At 41.8% G+C, this 23,008-nt stretch overlaps 1 protein-coding gene across 7 annotated transcripts in view; it reads right to left on the reverse strand.

Annotated features, from left to right (window-relative positions):
- Nucleotides 1–598: 598 nt before the first annotated feature.
- MFSD6 (major facilitator superfamily domain containing 6) overlaps nt 599–23,008 on the reverse strand; it is a 48,993-nt gene continuing 26,583 nt past the window's right edge. For 6 of the 7 annotated variants that reach the window (XM_055718649.1, XM_055718650.1, XM_055718648.1 and 3 more), the window contains 6 exons: nt 19,469–21,059; nt 14,100–14,197; nt 8,285–8,446; nt 7,611–7,709; nt 5,210–5,490; nt 599–2,795 (listed from right to left, as the gene is read on the reverse strand). In XM_055718649.1, coding sequence (XP_055574624.1) covers nt 2,613–2,795; nt 5,210–5,490; nt 7,611–7,709; nt 8,285–8,446; nt 14,100–14,197; nt 19,469–21,006 — 2,361 coding nt within the window. In that variant the 5' untranslated portion in view covers nt 21,007–21,059 and the 3' untranslated portion in view covers nt 599–2,612. Of the gene's footprint in view, nt 2,796–3,012; nt 3,032–5,209; nt 5,491–7,610; nt 7,710–8,284; nt 8,447–14,099; nt 14,198–19,468; nt 21,060–23,008 lie in introns of all 7 variants that reach the window. The other variant, XM_055718651.1, reaches the window with a different exon arrangement.

Here is a 23,008-nt window from a genome sequence, read left to right on the forward strand (position 1 = left end):
AGCCAAATTCCTAAGGGGACAGGTGAGGCCTGGCGGTTACATCCGAACAGCACCACAAAACCCTCTCCCTGTCGTCGCTTTTGTATGCATACAAGTTAAAGGGATCAAACGGTAAAAATGTAGCTGTCCTACACCTAAGAGAACGGTAAATTCCAGACAAACGTGCTGCTGTATAGGGCAGGTGCAGTAGTGCAAACGTATTTTGTTAATCAAATGGATATCGGAAGTATTTCCACAGGAGCCGACGTGGCATGCGCTTGGCAGCCTCCACCTCAGAGCTGCTGGGTGACAAATGTAACCCGGTTTTGGCCTCCGCTCACCACGTCCCGCACACTTGCCTACCGGCCTGTTTATGATGCACGCTGGCCTGCATCCCCCTCACCCCACAGAAAGGAACGTGCGCCTACAGCCACAATGTATCACGAAAGGGATTTTAACGCCGTGCAAGAGTAGCTCCCAGGCTCTAGGTTCACCACCCTCCAGTGAACCTAGCAAAAGGTCATCATCGCGGAATTATTGTCAGTTCAGGTGATTATGTTCACTGCTGGCACTGTTAATACCAGCAAATGTAATAAGAGCTCAGATCGATACTATTAAATACATTACGGATATTTTATATTTCTTACCACAGTTTTTACAGTTTCACAAATATCAAAACCCAGGTGTACACGTCCAATTCGCAACACAGAATGACTATACATTTCCAAAAAGAGCAGGCATCTCAAACACACAACTCTGAAGTGTAAACACAGTGTACAAGCTCTTCACCTCACAATCCAGGCGCTATGCAGCAGCAGCCGAGGTAACGCCGTCCGGCGTGAGCTCCACAGATGGGTGGTTTGCCTCGAGATGGGTTTTAGCCTCCTTCCTTCCCGTCACCTGTTCAGCCTTCGGTTTTCCCCCAAGTTATACAAACATACAATAAATACATCTCTGATTTTAAAGGACACTTAGACGAGTCATGAGGATTTACGTGAGTACAGTACATTTAAGTTCAAGTGCAAAAAAAGTAACTAGTGGCTAGTCATCGATGTTTCTCGTTATTGTCTATGGTGTTGGTCCCAGGCACCACCGGAACATGGGTTGCTCTAAAAGCACAGCTAAAGCACAGCCACCCCTTCAGTCAAGCTAGCTGGATGCCAAAGCGGGTTAACCTGCGCGCCCCCTGTCCTCCTCAGCTGCTGCCACCCCCTCTCCCCCAAGCCCGCGCTCCTCTGGGGCTTGCCCCTGGGTCGCCGTACCGTCCCACCGCGCGCCTTCCCCGCGGAAGGCCCGACGCATCGCACACCTCTGCCTTTGAGGAGGGCCAAGCGATACTCGGTCCCGTAGAAGCTGAGCGCTCCGGATCTCCCAGGAACAAGCTGTTCATGTAAGCAAACGCGCCAAAACGCTGTCCTGACTGAACCCCCCCGAGTCCTCCCTGAGCCCCAGGATTTCCCTCCAGCAGCAATCGTCACTGTGCACCAGCACGCGAGCTGGCTGCAGTTAATATTGAAAAGCGTAACAAAACGTAACACAGGGTCTTCCAGTGTCTTGGCATTGGGCAAAGTAATTTCCTAAACGTGCTGCAATTTAGTTATGTTTGCTTCCTCCTGAGAAACTCTCACTCTGCTTGATTTCTGCATCGACGACTTTGCCCCCATAAACCTAATCACTAAGATTTTTAGGCAATTCCTCCGTACCCCCACCTTCCCTAGGCACTTAAAGCTTACTGTTTTCTTAATAAATAACCACAGTAACTACACTGCATTAAATAAACCATTGTATAGATGACGAAATAATAACAAAAAAAAAAAAAGCGTGTCCACCGAAACCCTTGATCAGTCTCAGGCTGTGCAACCCTGACCAAAGATTCTCATCTCAGTACAGCATCAAACCTAAATTACCCGAACGCACACAACCTACGCCCAACTGGAGGGCTGCAAGCGCAGAGGTTAACTTCTTCAGAAGCCTTCCTCCCACTTTTCCATTTCACTAAAATGCCAGTTCAAAAATCTTTGCTTGGCAGAAGTAGACCTTTATCTCAAACAAGATAACGTTAGCTTCAAAAACATATTCTTTGAATACGTGTGCAGTTCACTTACTCCATCACCGTAATATGAAGATACGCTTCCTAAAGCTACTCTCTGAGAAATCTTTACAGTTTTCATGCTGTTCCTATGTTTATTGGGTCTGATATTTTCTAACAGACTATGCAGGGAAACTCAGGTTTCTCTCCTAAAAAGTCTTTTCTTTTTGTCTTGGGAACAAATTCAAAGAAAATTACCCAATGAAGCCAGACACTCTGTGCCTCAACAAGCGAGGAGTGAACTCCCTTCTACAGACTGCAGAGGAATCTCATAGCACTTGCCTCAGCTTTAGCAAAGTAGCCAAGAATTCTTCCTACCGCTAGATCTGGCCACATCAATTCCCTCAAGAATCCCGAACTTTTGGCTTCCCTGCTCATGTGGCTCTGTGTAGTCATATGAATACTCTTTATATAGTTAAAAGCTTGCACTGCATCACATTATGATCGTTAAGATGAAGGAAGTCCTACTTTTGAGCTCCTACTCCAGCGTTTCCCAGGTGAGAAGCAGAATTCCATGCACTGGATTTGATAAGATGAGCGCATCTCAGGGCCCTGCAGCAGCAGGCTGAGCATCATGATCTGACACAACGCGGCCACCATCTACTTGGGAATCTGATGTTGCTGTAGGTGTTGGTGCTGAACAATTTCTGGACTGCCCAGAATCTGTCGGATTTTGGGGTTGTCTTGCTGAGCTGGCTGATGAAGCACTGCAATTCTCATTGATTTTCTAAAAAGAGGGGAAAGGATTGCATGCAAAAAGTAAGAACAAACACTCACGACACTGTCCCCAGTGGTACACCCCCAGATGCATTCAGGCACTTCTGGAAATCCACAAAGCACTTACTTTGAATGCCCGCAACATAACAAATCAAACTTAAAGAAGCAAAGCAAAAGTAGTACATGTAAATCCAGATGACACTAATAGCAAGCAGACAGTAGCTTACCTTCCATCTCTTTTCCTAACTGCACTTTCCCAAGAAGCATGCAAAAAACAAACTTTTTGTGTTTCAAGGGAAAAAAAAACACGATTAACTAGACTTCAAAGTGTTCAGACAAGATCAGTCTTTTGACCAAACAACTCTATAACATTTTTATCATGCTCCTTAAATACAGCTTTCTTCCATAGTTCGTCCCCCCCGCCCCCGTCCCCCCAAAACACTGCTCAGCCTTTCTGAATGACAGAACTTTGGCAGTACTGATGGGTGAGTCCACCAGTCTGCTCACACTAAGGATCACAGGAGCACATGTAAACACCGTTACACTCCCCCTGGTTCAGCCAGCCAGCCTTCACACCGGCACATTTCAGGTCAGGAGGTGGCACACCATCTAGGACTAGCTGGTTCGCACTGAAGAACAGGGACTACGGCAAGTAGGTCCCTTTGCTTGAAGGAGTACAAGCAAGCAGTAGCTAATTCTTAATGAAAGAAGAAGGTGTAATTTTTGTCACTAATTTCATTTTCTGTGCATTGACCCTCCTTCCCAATGATCAGTTTTCCTTTTCAGGAGGCTATTTAACAAATTTAATAAGAGAGCTGGGCAGCCTTTTTCCAATTTCAGTGCTTTAGCATCACCAACATAAAATAAATGACTGAGCACAAAACCTGAGATGTGTTGGAGCAGGTTTGTCCTTTCAGGGCACTGAAACAGGAATAAGAGCTTTTGGAGAATACAGATGATGAAGAAAATACTGCAATGGGGCACATCAAATTTTGGCACATCAACAAGAACTACTTTCAAATCAGCACCTTAGTTTTACTTTTAGTCTTAGGAAGGAAAGAATGATGAAGAGATCACGTGCCAACAGAGAACAGGCACAAAAGCCTTTCTGGCCTCTTCACAGTTCTCAGTGAAGCAGCTGGGTGGTGTCCAGCAGTGTCGGACAACCCCCCCCCCCAGACACCCCACAAGTGCAGAACACTTTTCTTGCCATGTTCATTGCGTGCGGCTGCTTTTCTCCGATTTACCGGGGCAGCTTACACTAACCAAGGCCCTGAGGACATCTGCCAACGGGAAACAGAGCGGTTTGTCTGGACAAATTACTTCGATGTCAGAGACCCTGTGATATCCTCAGTGTCACTATAAAAGACATGTGCTTTGACTCGGGGAAGTTCAAAAGCAAACAAAACCCAACCAACCTAAAGACGATATGCCAGTCATATATTTTCAAGAATAAAGACAAGGAAGAAAGGCAGGAGATCGCTGTCCAGGTGAAATTCCTACGCTGCTCTGCTGATTCACACTCATATCCCAAGTCACCCATTTCTAAAGACAGCAGTTGTGGAAAAAGCATTTTTGTGTTTACTCCTGCTGGATGAATAAGAAGGAACCTCACCCACTCCTCCCAGGCAGGTAAACACAGCGGTTTCAGCACTAAATACGCTGTTCTAACACTTGCATTCACAGCGTTTCCCTGCTTTGCTTAAGCACTGCGCTTCAGCTCCGTTCTGAAAGGCACGTCACGAGACGATAGTTACTAGATCCAAGCCCACCCAACCACCGATGAAGCTATTAGAAGGTATTTTGGGAGGAGGCTGGGCAGAGGGGAAATGGTGTAAAGTAAGCACCAGCAATCAGATATTTTAAATCACAGAATGGTTCCAATCTGGTGTAACTCCAGATTAAAAAAAAAAAAAAAAAAAAAAAAAAGATTGACTTAATTTGAACAGTTATCTGGAACACCTATTTCTGCAACCATGCAGACCCTTGACAGCATCACCCAAGGAAGCAAAACTAAGTAAGTGTCATTTTACACTCTGTTAAGTAGTTGTGCATCTTCATGTTCAATTATCACCTTGTAAATTTTGCAAAATGCATAACCTGCGTGTTCCAACTAACATGAAAACAAGTGTAAACTTAAAGAAATTCAGAGGTATCCAAGCCTGTAAAACAGAGTCTCCTTCTATACCTCTCCCTCTCCTCCCATCTTCAGGGAGGTAATACTTGCAAAAATAGTTATTCCTGCTGTACTACACATAGAAGACAACTCTAATTCATGCAGTATTTTCAACTATTGTGTCACAACTCCAAATTTATTACAAGCTGACAGAGAATACCTGCCAGGTACTAACAGATTTAAACAGCTATAAAGGCTTTAAAACATCTAACAAATATATAAGAACTTCCTGTACATTAGAAGATTACCTGCAAAGGCTGATTCTCGGGAGCTGGATTGGTTTTGGATAGTTTAACCATCTCTTTTATCTGGTAGACAGCGTAAGCTAAGGTGACCCAAGGAGACGAGCTGATGCCCCAGGCAGGCTTGTTCACATCCTCTTGCTCTTCTTGGTGTTTAGTTTTCTTTAGAGGGAGTCTGGGCTCAGTCCGAGGCATGATATCTTCTGATTGCTGTTGTACCAGGTCAATAGTTGCTATGGGAACGGGACTGGAAGGCACTGGGATCCTTTCCGCCAGCATTGTCTTTTCTGAAGTTTAAAACAAAGTAATCACTGATAAAGCCAATGAGCTTAAAAAAAAAAATAAATAAGTGAGGCGGACAATGAACACCAAGTGTTTCTTGCTTTTGTCATATGGTTACCAGTGTACTGAGAGCAGAACAGTGGCACCAACAGCCAGGAGCAAGACACGCCGCAACCCAGTTAGGGAAAGGCGACATGGATGCTGCCTTAGAAGCAAGGCTGTTCTGCAGCTGCAGTGAGGCATTTTAGATGGCTGCATAAACAGGAGCAGCTAATGAGTATGAAACCATCCATTGGTTCCCAGCTAGCTCTTACAAATTTGCATTTTCATGTTACACGGAAGAAGTACTTTTCACGTTCTGTGCAAACTGAAAACCTTTTAGACTTGTAGCAAACTCTCTGTACAAAGCCTGCACCTTACAACGCCCTCACACTCGTAACTAAACAAAACAGGAACCATTCGGTGAAGTCCCACGGCCCACATCATCAGGACAGCTGTTTTTCTGACCTTAACATTTCTAAACCTACTGATCTAACTTCAAAAAGCTGTCCTACATCTTCACTTTTTTTACTTAAGAAACAAACCATCCCTCCGTTAGTTACTACGGAGTTACGCAGTTAGTGAGAAAAGAACAAGGTCAGTGACACGCTGGAGGAGACAAAATATCTGTCGCAGGTTTTCAGGTAAAGGAAGAAATCCTCCCAAAGGACCTCTCCATCTAAGGCCTTCCGATTATCTGAAATAGTCTTCACAGCTGTCCTGAAATATCCATAAAATGGCTGTCATGACCCAACACAATGTGCCTCTCACAATCTTCAAGAGCCAGAGTATTTATATATAAAAAGTAATTAAACAGATTGTTAGAAACTATTGGATAATTTAAGTAATGGCTGTACGTTCTCTATGAGCCTGCACCTAAGACATTCTGTAAATTCTGAGAACATATTTTTTTCTGAGTAGAAGTATTTTACCAATTAGAAAAAAAGATCTTTTTTTTCAAAATTATAAAATCGTATTTTGTTTCCAGACTCTTAGCACTGGTTATTTTAAGCTATGGCTGGGTGTTCCCTAGCAGTAAAGAAACGAAGAGACTAATCCTGTGCACACTTGACCACATGCTTAGTTTTTACTCATCCAACCGGCCGGGTTGAAAGCAACCTAATTACTGCCACGCTTAAAATCAAGATACACACTGTTAAGATGGGTAACGTGTATTAAATGAAAAACAAAGACTGAAACAAACCAAATAGATTAAGGCCGCTAACAACAAACTATTATTTTGTAGGTTCACGTGTAATTAACCAAAAGTTGATGACAAACTTAAGCAGCAAATATCCTCTTCAACTTTCCACGTTTTGCCATTATCATTTGAACAGAGGTGAGGAAAATTCTAGCAAAATAAATATTTGAACGCTTCAGTACAGGCAACTTGATAACTAGTCAAGGACATTTCATTGAATATTCCAGGTAAAGAAAACTAACCCTCATTTCATACTCCAAGCTCACACTGGAAAGTAACAGTTGGGTAAAAAGCAGCTCAAAAATTCCTGACTTTTCAGAATTTGACAGAGTTTTATTGTCTTTGTCAGAACTAGGTTCATGCTGAGGTTTTGCACTATTTCATTTCTGGTTAGCCTTTACATTAATAACGGGGGAGATGAAGAAGTTCAAGTTCCACCTGGGGGGAGATTTCTCAGGTGCCAGAACAGAACCGAGGCAGCTGTAAAAGTGTGTGCCCTCTGAAGCCAACTCCACAATTCCTGGCAGAATATGAGAGCATCCAGTGGGTCAAGGTGACCTTAAAGAACTGATGCAACTGAAATGACTCACTGAAGCTGTTAAGGATTCCCAGAACTGAGAGGACATACAGGTAGTAAAGTATGTCACGATTTCCTCTAATCAACATCCAACAACTCGATGCTGCCCTCCTCACAGCAGCAGCATGCCACTCCAGTATCTATCATCGCTCAGAAAAAAACTTCCCACTTGAAAACAAGTGCTTTGCTTTGTCAAAATCTGAGTAAAGACACCAAACACACCATATTAAAGCTGCAGGAAGCAGCTTCAGAGAGATCTTTTTTCACTAGCTCGAGTTTTGTAGCGTCTCAGTGACATGAGTATTTACCTTCTTCTTCACCAGGAACTAACAGCCACTGGATCAGTGCAAATAGAAGAAGAATCACTAAACAAGCCATTCCTATTCCTCTGAATGTGGCAGCAGGACCTGTAATGAGATTTTTTAAATTTTTTAATTGAGAATCTACTTACTTAATGAGTCAGCATTATGCACTCCTTGGGTATGATTGCCCCATGCAGACGCTTATTAGGTTTGTTTCATTACATTTTCCTCCCCCAACGGTTCTTCAATAGGCTTTGCAAAGGATTTTTAACCAAGTAATGAGATTATCGTTCGTTCATCAAAAGGCTGCATAGTATCAACCTATTCTCTCATAATGGATTCATTCATCTTACTTACAGATCAGGCTGAAGATCTGCTCACACAATACTAAAAATATCTAGGCACAACATATTTAATCAATCTGTGATGCTGACAGGACAAAGCCATAAGCAACCTGCTCTGACTTCAGTGCTGATCTTGCTGTGATCAGCAGCCCGGACTGGAGATCTCCCAAGCTCCCTCCCAGCCTCAGCAGTTCTACGATTCCATGACTTATACAAAGTGCACTACTCTTCAGAACGTAACAATACCTTAAGCATAAACAAGTTCAAAGCTGGTAGTTCAATAAAACCAGAACTTCGATAAATGCAACAAAAATCTTCAATACCATTTTTGCTTACCGAAGTAATTGACCAAAACCCCTCCAACCATCGCCCCGCATCCTCTGCCCAGACCCAAGTGGAGACCCTGCAGGATTCCCTGGGCTGACGTTCTCAGCTCCGGAGGCACTGCTGCACTCAGGTACGAAATACAAGCCGCCCATATAGCCGCATGCGTGACACCTAGAGAGAGGAGACATCGTGAGGAGTACAGGGTCCACAGAGCACACAAAGGCAACATCAGAGCAACCGCGCTCGTCAGCTGGAGAAAAACAGCAAAATCCCTTCGCTGACAAACCTCTGTGAGGTACAAACCAGCTTTTGGTAATGGGATAACTGGCAGCCCAGCCACAGGGAGACATGACGACTCCGTCCCCGCAGCGTCCGTCAATGGCTCTTTCTCCCTGTAAGGTGACCTCCCTTCTCTCGAGACGCAGTCCCCAGGAAGCCTGAATAAAGTGCCTTAGAAGTCTCTCTCCCAGATTCCTCATCCCTTCAAGAGCACCCGGGGCCCTTCAAAATGCAGTCCTGATGCCGTAAGCTGGAGCCAGTTCAAGCATCGATGCCTCCCGGCAGTCCCCGTGCTGCCACGCCGGTGGTGCCAAGGTCAGAAATGCAGAGGGTATCAGAGATACCCACGCTATTTCAGAGCCAAGAGTGATTCCCCCCCGGCCCTTCTCCCTCCACGCCAAACCCGCCCCCAAGCAAACTCCTCCTGAACTCCACACCAACACACTGCATTTAGGCTGAATGGTGGGAAGAGCACGTCAGCTCCTCAGGGCAGGCCAGAGCTGCCAGTTTTCACGCCCACCGTGGGAGGCAGAGGCAGCGTGCCCTCTCTCCTGCCATGCCTGCATCCTGCGCATCCCACCCGCCCCGGGGACCACGCGTGGCCGAGGCCCTCGCTGCTGTCACGGCCACCTATCCACCACAGCCCCAGCTCCCCTGCGGAGCCTTAGGACGGCTCTTCCTGGCATGTGCCTTGTCGATTCAGGGTCACGAGTGGTTTTTCCTGCCGCCCAAGAAGGGTGGCTAGGGGGAGAGGCAGCGGGTGACCACCCGCACGCAGAACCAGCTGCAGGAGGAGCCCTCCGAGCACCTGCCCAGTGGGGTTTTTTTGTGGAGTGGGGAAGAACCGGACAGGAAAAGGCAAGGTTGTGGAGGAGCTGGAAAAACAAAACAGTTTTCGTAGCTCAGCGCACATTAAATAAGCCTAAACTATTTTGCCACCCTCGGATTGAGTGGGAATGTATTTTTCTTATTTGAGTGGTATTAAAAATAGTCATCGCAGCTCACCAGTGCCTAAGCTCTACTGCCTCGGTTTTTAAAAAACGTTGGCACAGCTGATGATTCAGTCAACATGTTTCTGTCCTCTGTGCTTGACTTATTAAGGAACAGTTGGACACTCAGTACTTGCTGAGGCATTTAGGCTGAAGACTCATGCAAGCAAGAAAATGCATGATTTTGTAAATACTCACAGAATAACGTGGGTTTTGCTGAAGTGTAAAATGATAAATAGCACTGTATGAAATTGATACAGCTCAGTTACAGACATGTTAGATGTCCACCAGGCTGTACAGTTCCATTTCAGTCCAAATCTAAATAAAAATTTCTCAAGCCTCGGGTTTAAAGGCCAACTTTATACATTATATATATACATATATATATACACACACATATTATATATAAACATACATATACACTATATCCATATAGCTGGTTTTGGTACTAGTATGTCACCTTGTTGAAAAATAGGAATTTTACATTAGGATGGGCATAGTTTCCCTTACCATTTACAGTTTGAGGCTTTAAAACTCACATATTTTTCATACAAAATGCTCAGAATTTTAAAACTCGCTGAATGACTACATTTTCTTTAATGCATACCCATGTATGCATTGAAAATAGCAACCAAGAACTGTCCCAATAGCATACCAAAGCTAATCTGATATAGATGACGTGTTTTTGTTTTACAAAGGATATCAATTAATGTAAAACATTCTGGTTTATAAGCTATTAAATATTAAGTCAAGTTTTAAAGCCAGGCAAATCAAAAACACATCATAAATTATTTGAACCGTGAAGCACAATACCACTGTATTTGTTCAAAAACAAAAGGCCATAACTTAACAAACAGGTTCTTGGATGTTTTCACCTTTACTAAGCAATCCAGCAAGGACACAGTGTTCCCAGCTCCTCTGCAAACAAATCCATACCTTTAAACCAGCTTATTTCACTTGCCATTAAAGGCAGCAGATTTTTTATTTTATTATTTTTTAGTATGTGTACATTACTATATGTGATTTATTATTTATACAACAGTGACTATTTGGAACAGTTTTTATAACATTTATATGTTGTCTGGTCTGGATTACTGCTAACCACAAGTTGCTCACAATATATATATATTGTGACATTATTTGCTAAAACCACTAGCCACCATTTCACCATCTGGACTAGAGTTCCCACAACCGTTAACAACCCTAGTGTTATGCTTAGAATAATAATGTTTAGCAAACTTAGGTTAATTTACATATACACCAAGAGCTGAAGATTTGGGGAGCCAAATTTGATTCAGGAGAGATATATCCTAATCACTGCCTGTTAGACACCCAAGCTTTTTGCTCTCTAGGCATAACTGCGTTGCTGAAGCATCGGCAGGAGTCACTTCTTAGGGCAGTACTTGTTTTGGAGTTTGCTGGACAACTGCCCAGTAAAAATAGCTAATTTTATATAATATATTATATAATATATAATAAAGGTGATCAGTATTGTTTTGTCATTTGGAAAATTTACGCAAACTGGTGTTTCCAGAGCTGTTAGCTGTTACTAGCTAACACAGCTGCTACCGGAGCATGTAGATCAGCGCATCGGTACGGTAAGTTGCAGCTAACCTACCTACCAAAACTTCATCTGCTAAGTGCAAAATCAACAAGACTGCCTGCGTGTTCGTGGGCTGACGGCATGTACACACACAGTAGATGTGTTTGCCTATGAGAACGCCTTGAAATTTTCAGTTATTAAAGATTCAGCCTAAACTCGTATTTTCATACATTGCATGTGCCAGTCAAGACAGCATATGGATTCAAAACTCTCAATTAAGAGGCGAGTTTAAATCTCCTCATTTACTCCTTTGAGACTGCAGTGCACTTGAAGAGTCCTCCCCATCCCAGTTACAGGCAGCAACTGAAACTCAGCATGGTTCTTATTACAATTAATAGATGCAGTTTGCAGAGTCACCTTCCAGAAATTTCCCCATGCCCTTCAGCACAACACATGGGCATCATCCTTCTTCTACTGCGGAAACATACTAAAAAGAAAAATAAATTCCTTACAAAAGTCAGCTGAAATTGTTGTTAAAACTCCTTCAGCTGACGGAACTGGAATTTAAATAGAATTTGACAGCTTCCTGGGAAAAGAGTAATGTACAATTATAAGCAGGACTTCACCAAGGGATTTAAAAGACCTATCAACCTGATGCAGTTGCGTGACCCACACTGTACCCAGATGTTCTGCACAATCTAACCTTTTTTTTTTTTTGGTTGTTTTCAAATACTTCTAATCCTTACATATGCAAAGCTGCTACAACTCTTTACCTCCCTCTGTCAAGAAACTCACTGAACAAAAATAAGGGCTTCCACCTCACCAGATTTCATTAAGGTGTCACCTCTTATCCCTACCGACAGGTTGGGTAGATACATAAAAAAGAAAGCAGAGCCCAAAGAAACAGGATTTGATAACCGCTGCAAAAGAAGTAATGAATCCAGAAGAGATTAAAACTGGTAAGAGCAAGGAGGGGAAAAGAATAAAAGGGAGGAGAGTCAATACTTCTAAAAAGATAAACTTGATCTCCCATTCAGGCACACTGAATGAGATTGCTGGGATGTAACAAATGTCATGGCAGTAATTAGCCACACGTACAGTGTACCTCTGGACTTCACAGGCACTCATCAACGACGTTCCATGCAGGCTGAAAAGTGCATGTAGGACACAAAGAGGGCAGGGGGGTGGGGGAGTTGTATTTGTTTTGGTTTTAACCTTCTCGTTTGCTGACTATAATAACTGCAAACAGCATGATTAACCGAGGTGTACATGATTCAGCAGTGGCTAGATATAGATAAAGTCTGGTAGATAAATTTAAGGGGAAGTATTAGTTTGAAGGTCCTTAGTTTCTTCTTTAAACCTCAAATACGCAAGATTGTACCACACAAAAAAAACCAGCACAACAGCTCCCTCGCAGTCCTGCTGTAAAGGCAAACCTACGTATTATGCAATTCATACCGAAATTTCAGCAGAATAAAAACCAAGATTCAAAGTAAAAGAAACTTCTTTCTCAGCCGTGACTACAGCACGCTTCCAGGCACAAACTCATGGCTGTATTACTGAGACACACGTTTGGGGCCTTCCCCGGCATTTTGAACCGGGGTATCTTTAAAACAGGATTACCTACAAGGCAACACCCAAAGCTCTGTATTCATCGTTTGTCCCCCCCCCACATTTAAGCAGGCAGGACACTTACACGTTCTCCAGGTTCTTTGTAACATTTTCATGTTTTAACACTTGGTATGAATGATGAAGTATCAGTTCAATAGTTGTGGTTCAGGGTTTTTTTAATAACAAATTCAGAAGCATGCTGTTGTGGCAGCTTTAATACAATAAACTTCTTTTGTCAGCAGGCAGGCAAGGGGCCAGGACACAAACAGATCCCTTTCTACACGTATGTGGAGATCAACACAGTGATCTCCAATGCCATTTTGTAACTCAAGTTAAAATCTACCTTACAAAGATTTCTGTAAGTATAGTAGAAAAAGTTAATGCAAATTCAAATTATGCTGCACATGGAAGAATAAAATGCATAAGTACAATCTGTGGAAAGTTTTCTACATAGTATTGTATAAATCCAAAATACTGGCTTTAACTAAGATGGCACAACTATTTTTAAAGGCAGGAAAACATTTTTGACATTTAAATTAACCTTTCTCTTGCATGCTTAAAAACCCAAATACTTCAGTATTCTTCAAATACTGAAGAAACAGAAAGTAAAACAGTTGAGATTTTTCGTGGTTTTGAGAAGTGGTACCCACTACAAAGACATAAGAAAAATGTAAAATTTAAATTAGAATAATTTAACATTGCAATGAAGGTCTTACAGACTTCGACAACAGGACTCAAAACAGGGCTCAAATTACTTTTCCAGACCACCTCTGTCCTTCTAATTAAATTAAAGGAGCTTTATTAGTGCAAAGCCACTGAAAGAAATTCTTCTCTAGCTGTTATGAAAAAATAGTTCTGTAGTCTAAAAGTATTGATTGAAGAATACCACTGTGAAACTACAAAATACTTTAACAGCAACAGAATGACCCGGACTATGGGTTTTGGTGGGGTTTTTTTGTTGTTGTTGTTGTTGGGGTTTTGGTTTTGGGGTTTTTTTTTGTTGTTGGGTTTTTTTGGTTTTGTTTTGTTTTGTTTTTTTATGGCATCCTTTCAAGAACTACAACCTTTTGCATTCAATGAAGTTCAGGTTTACCACCAAACAGGATTTGCAGCAGGTGTGTACCCAGCTCATGCTTCTGTTTCTTTGTTTAGTTAAAGGGTGTGTTGGTCTCACACAGTTCTGTTTGAGTAAACACAGAACTGTGCACAACCAAATGCAAACCCACCCTTTTAACATCAAATATTTCCCAAGATCAAGAGTTATGCTTTATTAACTGGGGATATTTGTGGTCAAAAAAAAAATAGAGAAATACCAGATTTTTATTTAATCATCATTCACTTGAAAACAAGACAAATGTGAGCACCCGAACCTACACTGAAAGGCGTTACTGCGCTGTCTTACCTTGAAGTACCTCCATTGGAAGAACAGTCCAGGCGTTTTCCAGATACGAGATATAAATGTACCGAGCTGTATTACAGGCAAGACCAATATAAAGCACTCTAGAGGAAGCAAGGAAAAGAGAAGTCAGAGTAGTTTGCACTCTCCTTTTTTTGCTATGTTTTAATATAGCTGTACTGCTTCAGGAATCATTTGCACGTGTACAGTTTGCCAGTCTAAAGCATCTGCTCAACACAAAACACATTCTTTAAGGCCTACACCCAAGCATAAACTCTCCTCTTGGCCACTCTAAACACATATTCAAATTGAGGCTGAAGTTAGGACAGTCTTCAAAATCCTTACGGAAAAAAATTTCAAACAGACAGCAGATTCACTGAGCTTTTAGGCAAGCTCTGCAGTTCCATGCCACACTCCACACAGGACTGTACATCAGAGAGAGCATTTCTAAGCACATCCAACACCCCTTCCAAACAATCTTCTTTTCTGGCCATTCAGAGATTCATTCTGCCATTTTAATGTAAGCCTGCTGCGGGATTGTATTAGACAAATCAATTTTACCCCAATTAATATACATTTATAGTCCCAGTATCTGCAAACTGCTCAGGACTACTGTAAAAACACATCCCACAGAAGCAATACGGTTTATAAAAATATGCCTCAGGATAAAAACTTAACCATCCTGTTGAAAAGCAACAGATGCTGCATCTCAGAACGAAGGGGGAAAAAAAGCTCTTTTAACAGTTTTTAAACAATGAAGCACAAAGACTAATTGTGCAGTGCATTTCCCATTGCATGTTTACCCTGATGACTTTTCCCTTCCAGTTTTCATTTCAGCTGAGCTTACCTCTGGGATGCTTATTCATCCAGCTATCTTTCTCTTATTTTTAGATGGATCTTAGGAAACAAAGACTTAATTCAAAAGATGTTTTTAGCTTGAGAAGATATACTATTGCAAATTTAAAGATTTTTTTAGGGGCAAGGATAATTTCTTGTCCAAACATGGCTTCTCGGTTGACCCCTGGTTTAGCACAAATGAAATAAATTCCATTGATAATTAAGGTGTAAGCATAAACACTGTGAAATGGCTCGTTATTCTTTGTGCTGCTTTTTTAGTTAGTTGAATAAATACAAAAGCAGCCCAGGATTTAATAAATGGTACATAGCCATTCTGGAAAAATCTAGAGTGAGATGCAATCATAAAAATGAGGCATCTTGTTAACACGCAAGGTCTCCAAATATACGTGTTGACAGCTAAAAAGCCAGAACCATAATTTTCATCATGTCAGTGGTATTAAAAAACCCTCAAAAATATAAAGACAGGTCTGTGCATTTCACAACAACATGTATTTACAGAAGACAATATATTTCACTTTGAACAAGTCGGGTAAGCTTGCAGGAAGTCCCCCCTGCCCCCCCAGTCACACATCAGACCAAGCTGCGCTGCTTCCAGATACATGTGAGGTCCACGAGTAGCTGGTTTAAGCTGCCTTAGGCAACACAAGCCCACTGAAGAAAACATGGGAAGCCACGACATGTTCATTATTATAAAATAAAGAGAACAAACTTGTTCTTTGTGCCATGGCTCATAAATTTCATCTCTCCCTTTAATTAATGCCTTCTGTTCCAAACAAGTAACTTCATTCCTTTCACAGGCACAACTTAATGTAATTCTTGTGCCCTCAAACGCTTCAGAAATGTGATTTTCAGTAATGTGATATGAAAATACGTATTTGCCACAAAAGGCTGCAAAGGTCTGCAGCATCCTTTCTTCATTCCCCTACCAGTAAGGCTCAGGGTGACACACGCTCCTGGGGATACAAAGCAATCACCTCACTAGATACTTGGGTTTTCCCCATCAGCAATGCAGATGCGCCCAGCTCTGTTCAGGACCAGTGCTTGCCAGCTTAATTTCACTTCTGTCTAGCAAAAACTCAGCCTGTGCAGCCACAATTTCCATCCCACCCCAGCTGTTCCCTGTGATGGCCAGACCAGAGATGGGAAGGGGTGTCCTCCTGCTTCGTAGTTTTTCCATCATCACTAACAGACTCAGCTACCTGTGCTTTTCCACTGTGTTACACTTGCACAAAGTTTTGGATTCAGAGTTTAAGAGCAGCAACTTAGTCAGGTTCTACCTTTAAATTTCTTAGAATACGTACAGAGTTTTAGGTAAATTACAGTTTGTGAAGATTTCTGAAATTATGGTTTTAGAGGGTTACATCACACAAGAACTCTTGTGTATTTAGAGAATATTCTCAAAAAAGTATTTATAATAATCACTTAGGCTCTTTATCAGACCTAAATGGAAAATGTAAACAGATGTTCCTATATGCAGTATGCACAGAGACACCATATTCAACTTACAGGTTGAACATTTAAAGTACTGAATATATATTTACTTTAAGGAGACTAAGCTGTTTACAGCTGTGACTACCAGTCTCTGCTTCCTATAAAAACTCACATGCTGGAATTGTGGTCAGACAACACACTCAAGCTTAACCTCAAGTGGGAGGTTATTTTCAGAGAGTAACATCATCTTCCTAAACTCGCGGGCAGTTATGAGCGCTTCTACACGGGATACCATTCAACAATGGTGTCTAAACATTTGAGGGCCAGTGTTGCACGCTTCTCCGTTGCAGTAACCTCTCAAAGAACTTGTGGCCTTCACCACGCTTTCCGATGACTTTGTTTTTTTACCTCTTTATTTCACTTTTAAATGAAAATCTGCTCTGTCATCTCTCAGGAGGCGGCTGGAGGAGGCAAGGCAAAAAATACCCCTCTAACATCTGCAGTACTCCCTCCCCTCCCAAAGCTGTACAATCACAGAGCAGCTTTCTAGCGGAACAGATTGCTGCCATTGCACCAGATTAATCCAGTGACCTGGTAATATACAGCGTTAGAAACGCTAGCAGCATGTATAACACACGCACACGTGCAGTGCCTGTCTGTATGAACACTATAGCTAACGAAGTCAGAAATCACACATTTTAATCAGCACGTTAGGTATGATCATGCTTAAAATGCTTGGGCAATAATTTGAGTATTACTCAAAAAAACCCCAACCCAAACTACCAAAACCATGAAAACAGAATAGGTTTCAGAATGTTGTTAAGAGTCCTATATGTCAACACATATGGGGGTAAAAACAGAAAGCTTTACAAGACTAGAAGAGTTAAACTGAACTTCTATCGAACAAGGGTGTAAAGCCTATTTTCTTGTAGTTCTACAAAGGACAGTCAATAGCATTTTCTCCTGCTGTGACAGTGCATGCAACTCTGGTACTCATTACTGTCTTCAAAGAATTAGGACAGGAAGGAAAGATTGAATGATAACATTCAAATAAATACTGCAGAAAGACTGTCTACATCTAAGAGTCCAACAACCCAGAAGAAAGGAATTTCGAGCTATTAAAAAAATATATATATCTATCTATATATAAACCACTGATGCCAAATGCTTCTGGCTCAGATGGTTCCAAGAAGAATATATAGTTGGAGGCCTCTGGTTCTTATCAATGGGAGAATGAGTATTTGGAATATAAGGCAGCAGACACATACAGAACTATTAAAGAATATGAGCTATGAACTCCTACACATTCCTCTTAAAAAAAAAAAAAAGTTTGCCTCCTCTTGCACAAACCATGCATTATAAAAAGTTCAAAAACTCCTAGAAGAAAGGCAACCAGACGGAGCCATCTCAAACTGTGATAACTAAATACAACTCAGCATTAGATAATATTAACATATGACTAATGTGCATTTCCCAGGTATAGGTATAAAGAATGTTGTTTCATCACAAACAGGAGCTAGTGTTTATAAACAACTTAATCCTTATCCAGTCTTGGCTTCATAGGCTTCAGTGCAAAGAAGAAAAAAAAAAAAAAAAGATAAAGAGTTAATCCTGTACATCATCTTTCTTTTTACTGGCCAGTGCTCTTCTATTTCACCTTACTCACAAACGTACCATTCTTTTGGGTTTTTTTCTTTCTCTACTTGAAATCTCAGCCTGAATTTTGTACCATAACAATATACATTGAAAAAGTATACCCAAGCTATCTTTAGCTACCAAGATTGTGATCTCTTCTCACACTCCTCCGTCATCATATCCTTCCTCCGATCTTCACATGCGAGGTGTCATATTTTCTCAATCTAATTATTGTCAAATTCAGAGATTAAAAATCTGACTCAAAGCAAAGAGACCTTCCTCAGGCCAAAGAAAGAAAACCCACATCTTTTAAGTAATGCCTCAAATTACCACACTAAGCACCTCAAACATTTTTGTTAGAGGTCAAATGAATCAAAAAATTAATCCCAATAAAACCAAAACAAATAAAACAGAGAACAGAACTACAGAAGAGAATACATGAAAAGAAGAGTGCAGACAGCTTAAAAAACACATCTCAATGACACTACAACTATAAACATGGCATTTGGAAAGGACTTAATGGTAACAGCACACAGAGTTGTTGCACAGAGTACCTGAGTAAATAGAAAAAAAAATAATCCCACCTTTATGACTTCATTAACTCAGATTTCCCCCTACCTTTCCTCCCTGAGCTTTTTTTAAAGAGTAGTGAAGGGATCTGGAATATATGGAAATTAAGTCAATTGTGAATTTCGTGGAAAACAATGTTCACTGACATGCTGGATGTTGTCACTTTCACTTACCCAAGGCAAAAACTACGGGAGATGCCCTGCACAGCCATCTCACTTCAGTACCTAACACAGGCAGTCGCAACGAAAGGAAGAGAGCAAGGAACTGAACCGGTAAGCGACACTACAGGGCTGCAACCCCATTCTGCCAACACCCAGAGCCTGATGACAAGGGCATGTGCACAGGAGGTGCTCACCTCACTGCTTCATCTCATCCTCCACCCCTCTCCGCATGCAAGTGACACCCTTCCAGGCTACTGTGGGGGCAAAAAACTGCCCCACAAGGAGAAGCGGGCTAAAGCAGGAGGTTTCCAGCACACTGCTACTCACAGGGGAAAAAAAAAAAAAAAAAAAAAAAAAAAGTAAAATTAATGGAATTTTATGTTGAAACAATCCTTGACTGGGTGGCGATTTGTAAAGATCCCCAACAGAGCTCTGCATCAGTGAACTAGGATGTCTTCTGGAACTGTCTGCAAAAGGTCACAGTGCCAGGCATAATGCACGCACTAACATGCAACTCAAATACAAAGGAAGCATTTCAGAGCACTTTCAACTCCTAAATTTGTAATAAAAAAACCTCCATCAGGCAAGCTACATAACCGAGCAGGACTTGGACTTTTAAAACGAAAGGGATTAGCTTGAATTTCGCTTTGTAAAAACACAAGGCCAAGCCTGAAATTCAACACCTTTTGTGTAGCGCTCTGCTGATCGCTAACACCTTACCTGATATGGCCAACCAGTTCAATCAGTTTGTGGCTGAAGAAGTAGGCAGTCAGCTCTGACACGTGACTGAGCACAGAACAAACTCCAAAGAGAGTGGTGGTGCCATTCAGGTCTTCCAAGTGCCAGTAAAGAAAGGTGAACACAAAGCCATATCCAAAGCCCATGAACCACGCCACAAAGAGCACCGAGCCGTACTGGATGCTACACAGCAGTTTTATTAGGTCCCAAAAACTGAAAGACTGGCTCATGCTGGTAGGAGTGTTATCAGAGGATTCATTGGAGGCGCTTCTGTCCACCTGTGAGATTTCTACTTCTTTTCTCTTATTTTCATCTTGCTTGAAGTGCGCATAATGAAATCGAAACTGCGTGGCCACAATTAACGCCATTGTCATCAGAACACCAAAAACAATGAAGACTATCCTGTAGTTCTTGTACTCGGGAGCTTTACATCCTTGACCTTCAATGCCAACTTCTGTATGGGTATAGTCAATGCCAATTCCCACGGAGAGCATGGCCAGCCCCCAGCCCAGAGACCCCCACATACGCTGCAATCCATACCGGTCCCGGTGCTTGCCAAGGTACTGCAGGGTGACGGTGTCCACAATAGTAACAGAAGAAGCACTGAAAAATTCTCCTATTATGACGACCAGCAGAATGAGTAGAAAGATGGCTTCTACTTCTTGTTGATCATAAACGAGCACAGCTTGGTCAGAAGGCGTTGGCTTTGTGGTGATGGCAGCTGGGGTGGTACTCGGAGTCACGTTCCCTGGTGAGACTGGGCTAGTGGTGGTGTTTTTCAAAATAAAATGGGTGCTGTTTTCCAAAACAAACCCTACATCATTGCTCTGCGTAGGTAACAGGACCGTTATATCAGGATTAGCTGTCCCCGTCGCTTCCAAAGTGACTGGACTGGAAGTGAGCAGGCCCCTCTTCCCACGAAGTTTCGGGGACGCAGTGCTCACTGCGGTCAGCGGAGAAGACATCGAGGCGTTTTGCGTAACTGTTGTTAAAAGGCTGCTTGCATTGGTGGGATGTGCTGGGGGAAGGCCCTTTGGTACGCATCTTAAGGTGGCTGGTCTAACAAATCCGATCCCCAGGTTAAATAAAACCCAGCATAAAAGCGAAAACAGGAGGACAATCTTCCCTTTCTTAAAGCGGTCTGCCACCACTCCCCAGAAGGGAGCACTGCAAAACTCAATAAAGTACCTGATGCCCACCAGAAGTCCACTCTGACTGGGTGACATACCCAGCTGCTTGTAATACACAGGCAGCAAGGGGTAAAGCGAGCCATACGCAGAGTAGAAGAAAAAATAAAAAACCTTTGAGATCAGAAGATCATTGTTTATTTTGACGCAGTGCTTTTCTAACCAGTCCAGCTCTTCATCTGGGACAGTGGTCGTCTCCGTTGAAGGGGATTCATTATGGGGTGGCAAGTCTTGATCCTTGGAAATGCCATTGAAAGGATCAGCAAGAACGTACTTTCTCTTCTGTTCTTCTTCATCATCGGTTAAAATGGCAACCTTATCATCAGCTGCCATGGTTTACCACAAGCATCCAGTATCTGGTGCACTCTCAAGGAAGTAGGGCTACCCTGCAAACAAATAAAACGTAACACGGTTAAGGCACCACATGGGAACAGACCTGCAATGCCAGTTATCAAGGACAAAGACGGCTTTTTCGTAAGTGACATGCCTGAGCAATAAATGCAGGATCAGGGTGGGGAAGGCCGTTTGTCTAGACTAGTGGTACATGGCAGCATCAATAAAAATGTGTTTTATGACCAATTCTGTGAAGTTCTCCCAACAGCAGCTTTAATACTGTGCAATAAAACATCTCTCATGTTTAGGATAGAGAATAATTTATATATTCAAAGTTACTAAGGCAATTAAGTACTAGCATTTGCAAAACTCTTCTTTCAAGTTGTCTTTTCTCCCCCAAGGCTAACTGCTTTATTTCCAGTATTCCTTACGATACACCAAAGGATAGCCACGGTTTCATAATTAAATAATGCAGCCACATATATATCCGGGTTTTTTTAATTATCAAAACAAATTACTATCCGAAGCCTCCTCATGGCCTTCAAAAGGTTCATCAACCTCCTCTCAAAACGCATTTTTCTAAGCACTCCACAACCACAGCAGAAACTGGTGGGAGACATGACCTTCTAAGCTGGATGGAAAGGGAGGTGGGAATGAGGATGGGGCTTTAAGATTCAAACAAGGGACCCTCGAAATTAGGACAACAACCTCAAAGGCATCACAGACCTGGCAGCAAAGAAACACAGGGACAAGAAACAGGTACAGGCCCTAAAATGATCTCCTGAAGTCAAATTCTGAAACTGAAGAAAGGTGGATTGGGAGATAACTGTACTGCAGCTGCCCACACTTGGCTTTTCTAGAAGTAAAAAGACTGCAAAACTGACAAGCAACACTTAAAAATAAACTCACTGCTACTTGGACTTCGATTTGGCCAACCAGCTTTCATGTTTGAAAACAACAAAACCATTCTAATAAGCCAGGCTTGCTAACAGCAGCTTTCATTTCAAGGGATGGAAAAAAGCTCTGCCAGCAAGTTGTCAGCTCAAATCATTATACTGGGCAACTATTTTTACTATATTAATACCTGTAGATTTAACCTAGGAATATTAGCTCACGTTCATTATGAGAAAGTTGAACATTTAGTATCTTTTGGTTTTGTCATCCCTTTGCTGTTCGGATTAGCGTTACTATCGCACAGGAACCTTTTTAAGGACCAATGTTTGCAAAGACCATTTTATTCCAGAAGAACCTGAAATTTCTCCAAGAGCACTCAATGTATCATCAGGAATATCTCTTCTAAGAATTTTAAGTATTTTTTTGCAGGTCTACACTTTATTCCCACTAGAAGAGCTCCAGTGAAATCACAGTCCTTCAAAACTCAACTGAATGCACAACACTGTCCCCTTAAAATCAGTCATGCGTTGATCTATCCAGTGCCTTTAAATTAATTAATTATCATTCAGAATTTATTTAAATACTGACGACGGATTTGCAAACTGATGCAAGGCAAATAACAGAAAAGAGACTCTAACATTCACAAGTATGTTAAATTAATTGTTTCTTACTGATCCAACGTACAAGTAACAGCTGACAGAGCAAGCCATGGATACTTCTAAAAACCAGTCCATTAAAATAATCTAAACCTTACACAGTTCAGCAATAGACACATCTAAAAATACTGTCATTAAAACCCCAAACATTCATGAGGTCTGTGTGTGCTTTTCGATTTTAAATGTCATTTCTATGGGATACTATCTATGAGGATCTCTGGTTTCGCTTCGGGAGAAGCTGTTGCATAAAAATCTTGGAACCTCAAATATTCATGTATTCAAGGTCAGAAGTTAATCAAAATGATGCCAGCACATACACACAGACTTCTTTTTTCTCCAGTTTCTTCAACACAATCCAGTCCTTAAAAAAAGAGGAAAAAAAGTATTTAAAGTGTCAAAAGATTATAAAAAGTCCTAATGAAGTTGTGAGAACAGTCAAATGTGAAAACACA

Source organism: Falco cherrug, chromosome 8 (genome assembly GCF_023634085.1).
Source record: "Falco cherrug isolate bFalChe1 chromosome 8, bFalChe1.pri, whole genome shotgun sequence".
Classification (NCBI taxonomy): Eukaryota; Metazoa; Chordata; class Aves; order Falconiformes; family Falconidae; genus Falco; species Falco cherrug.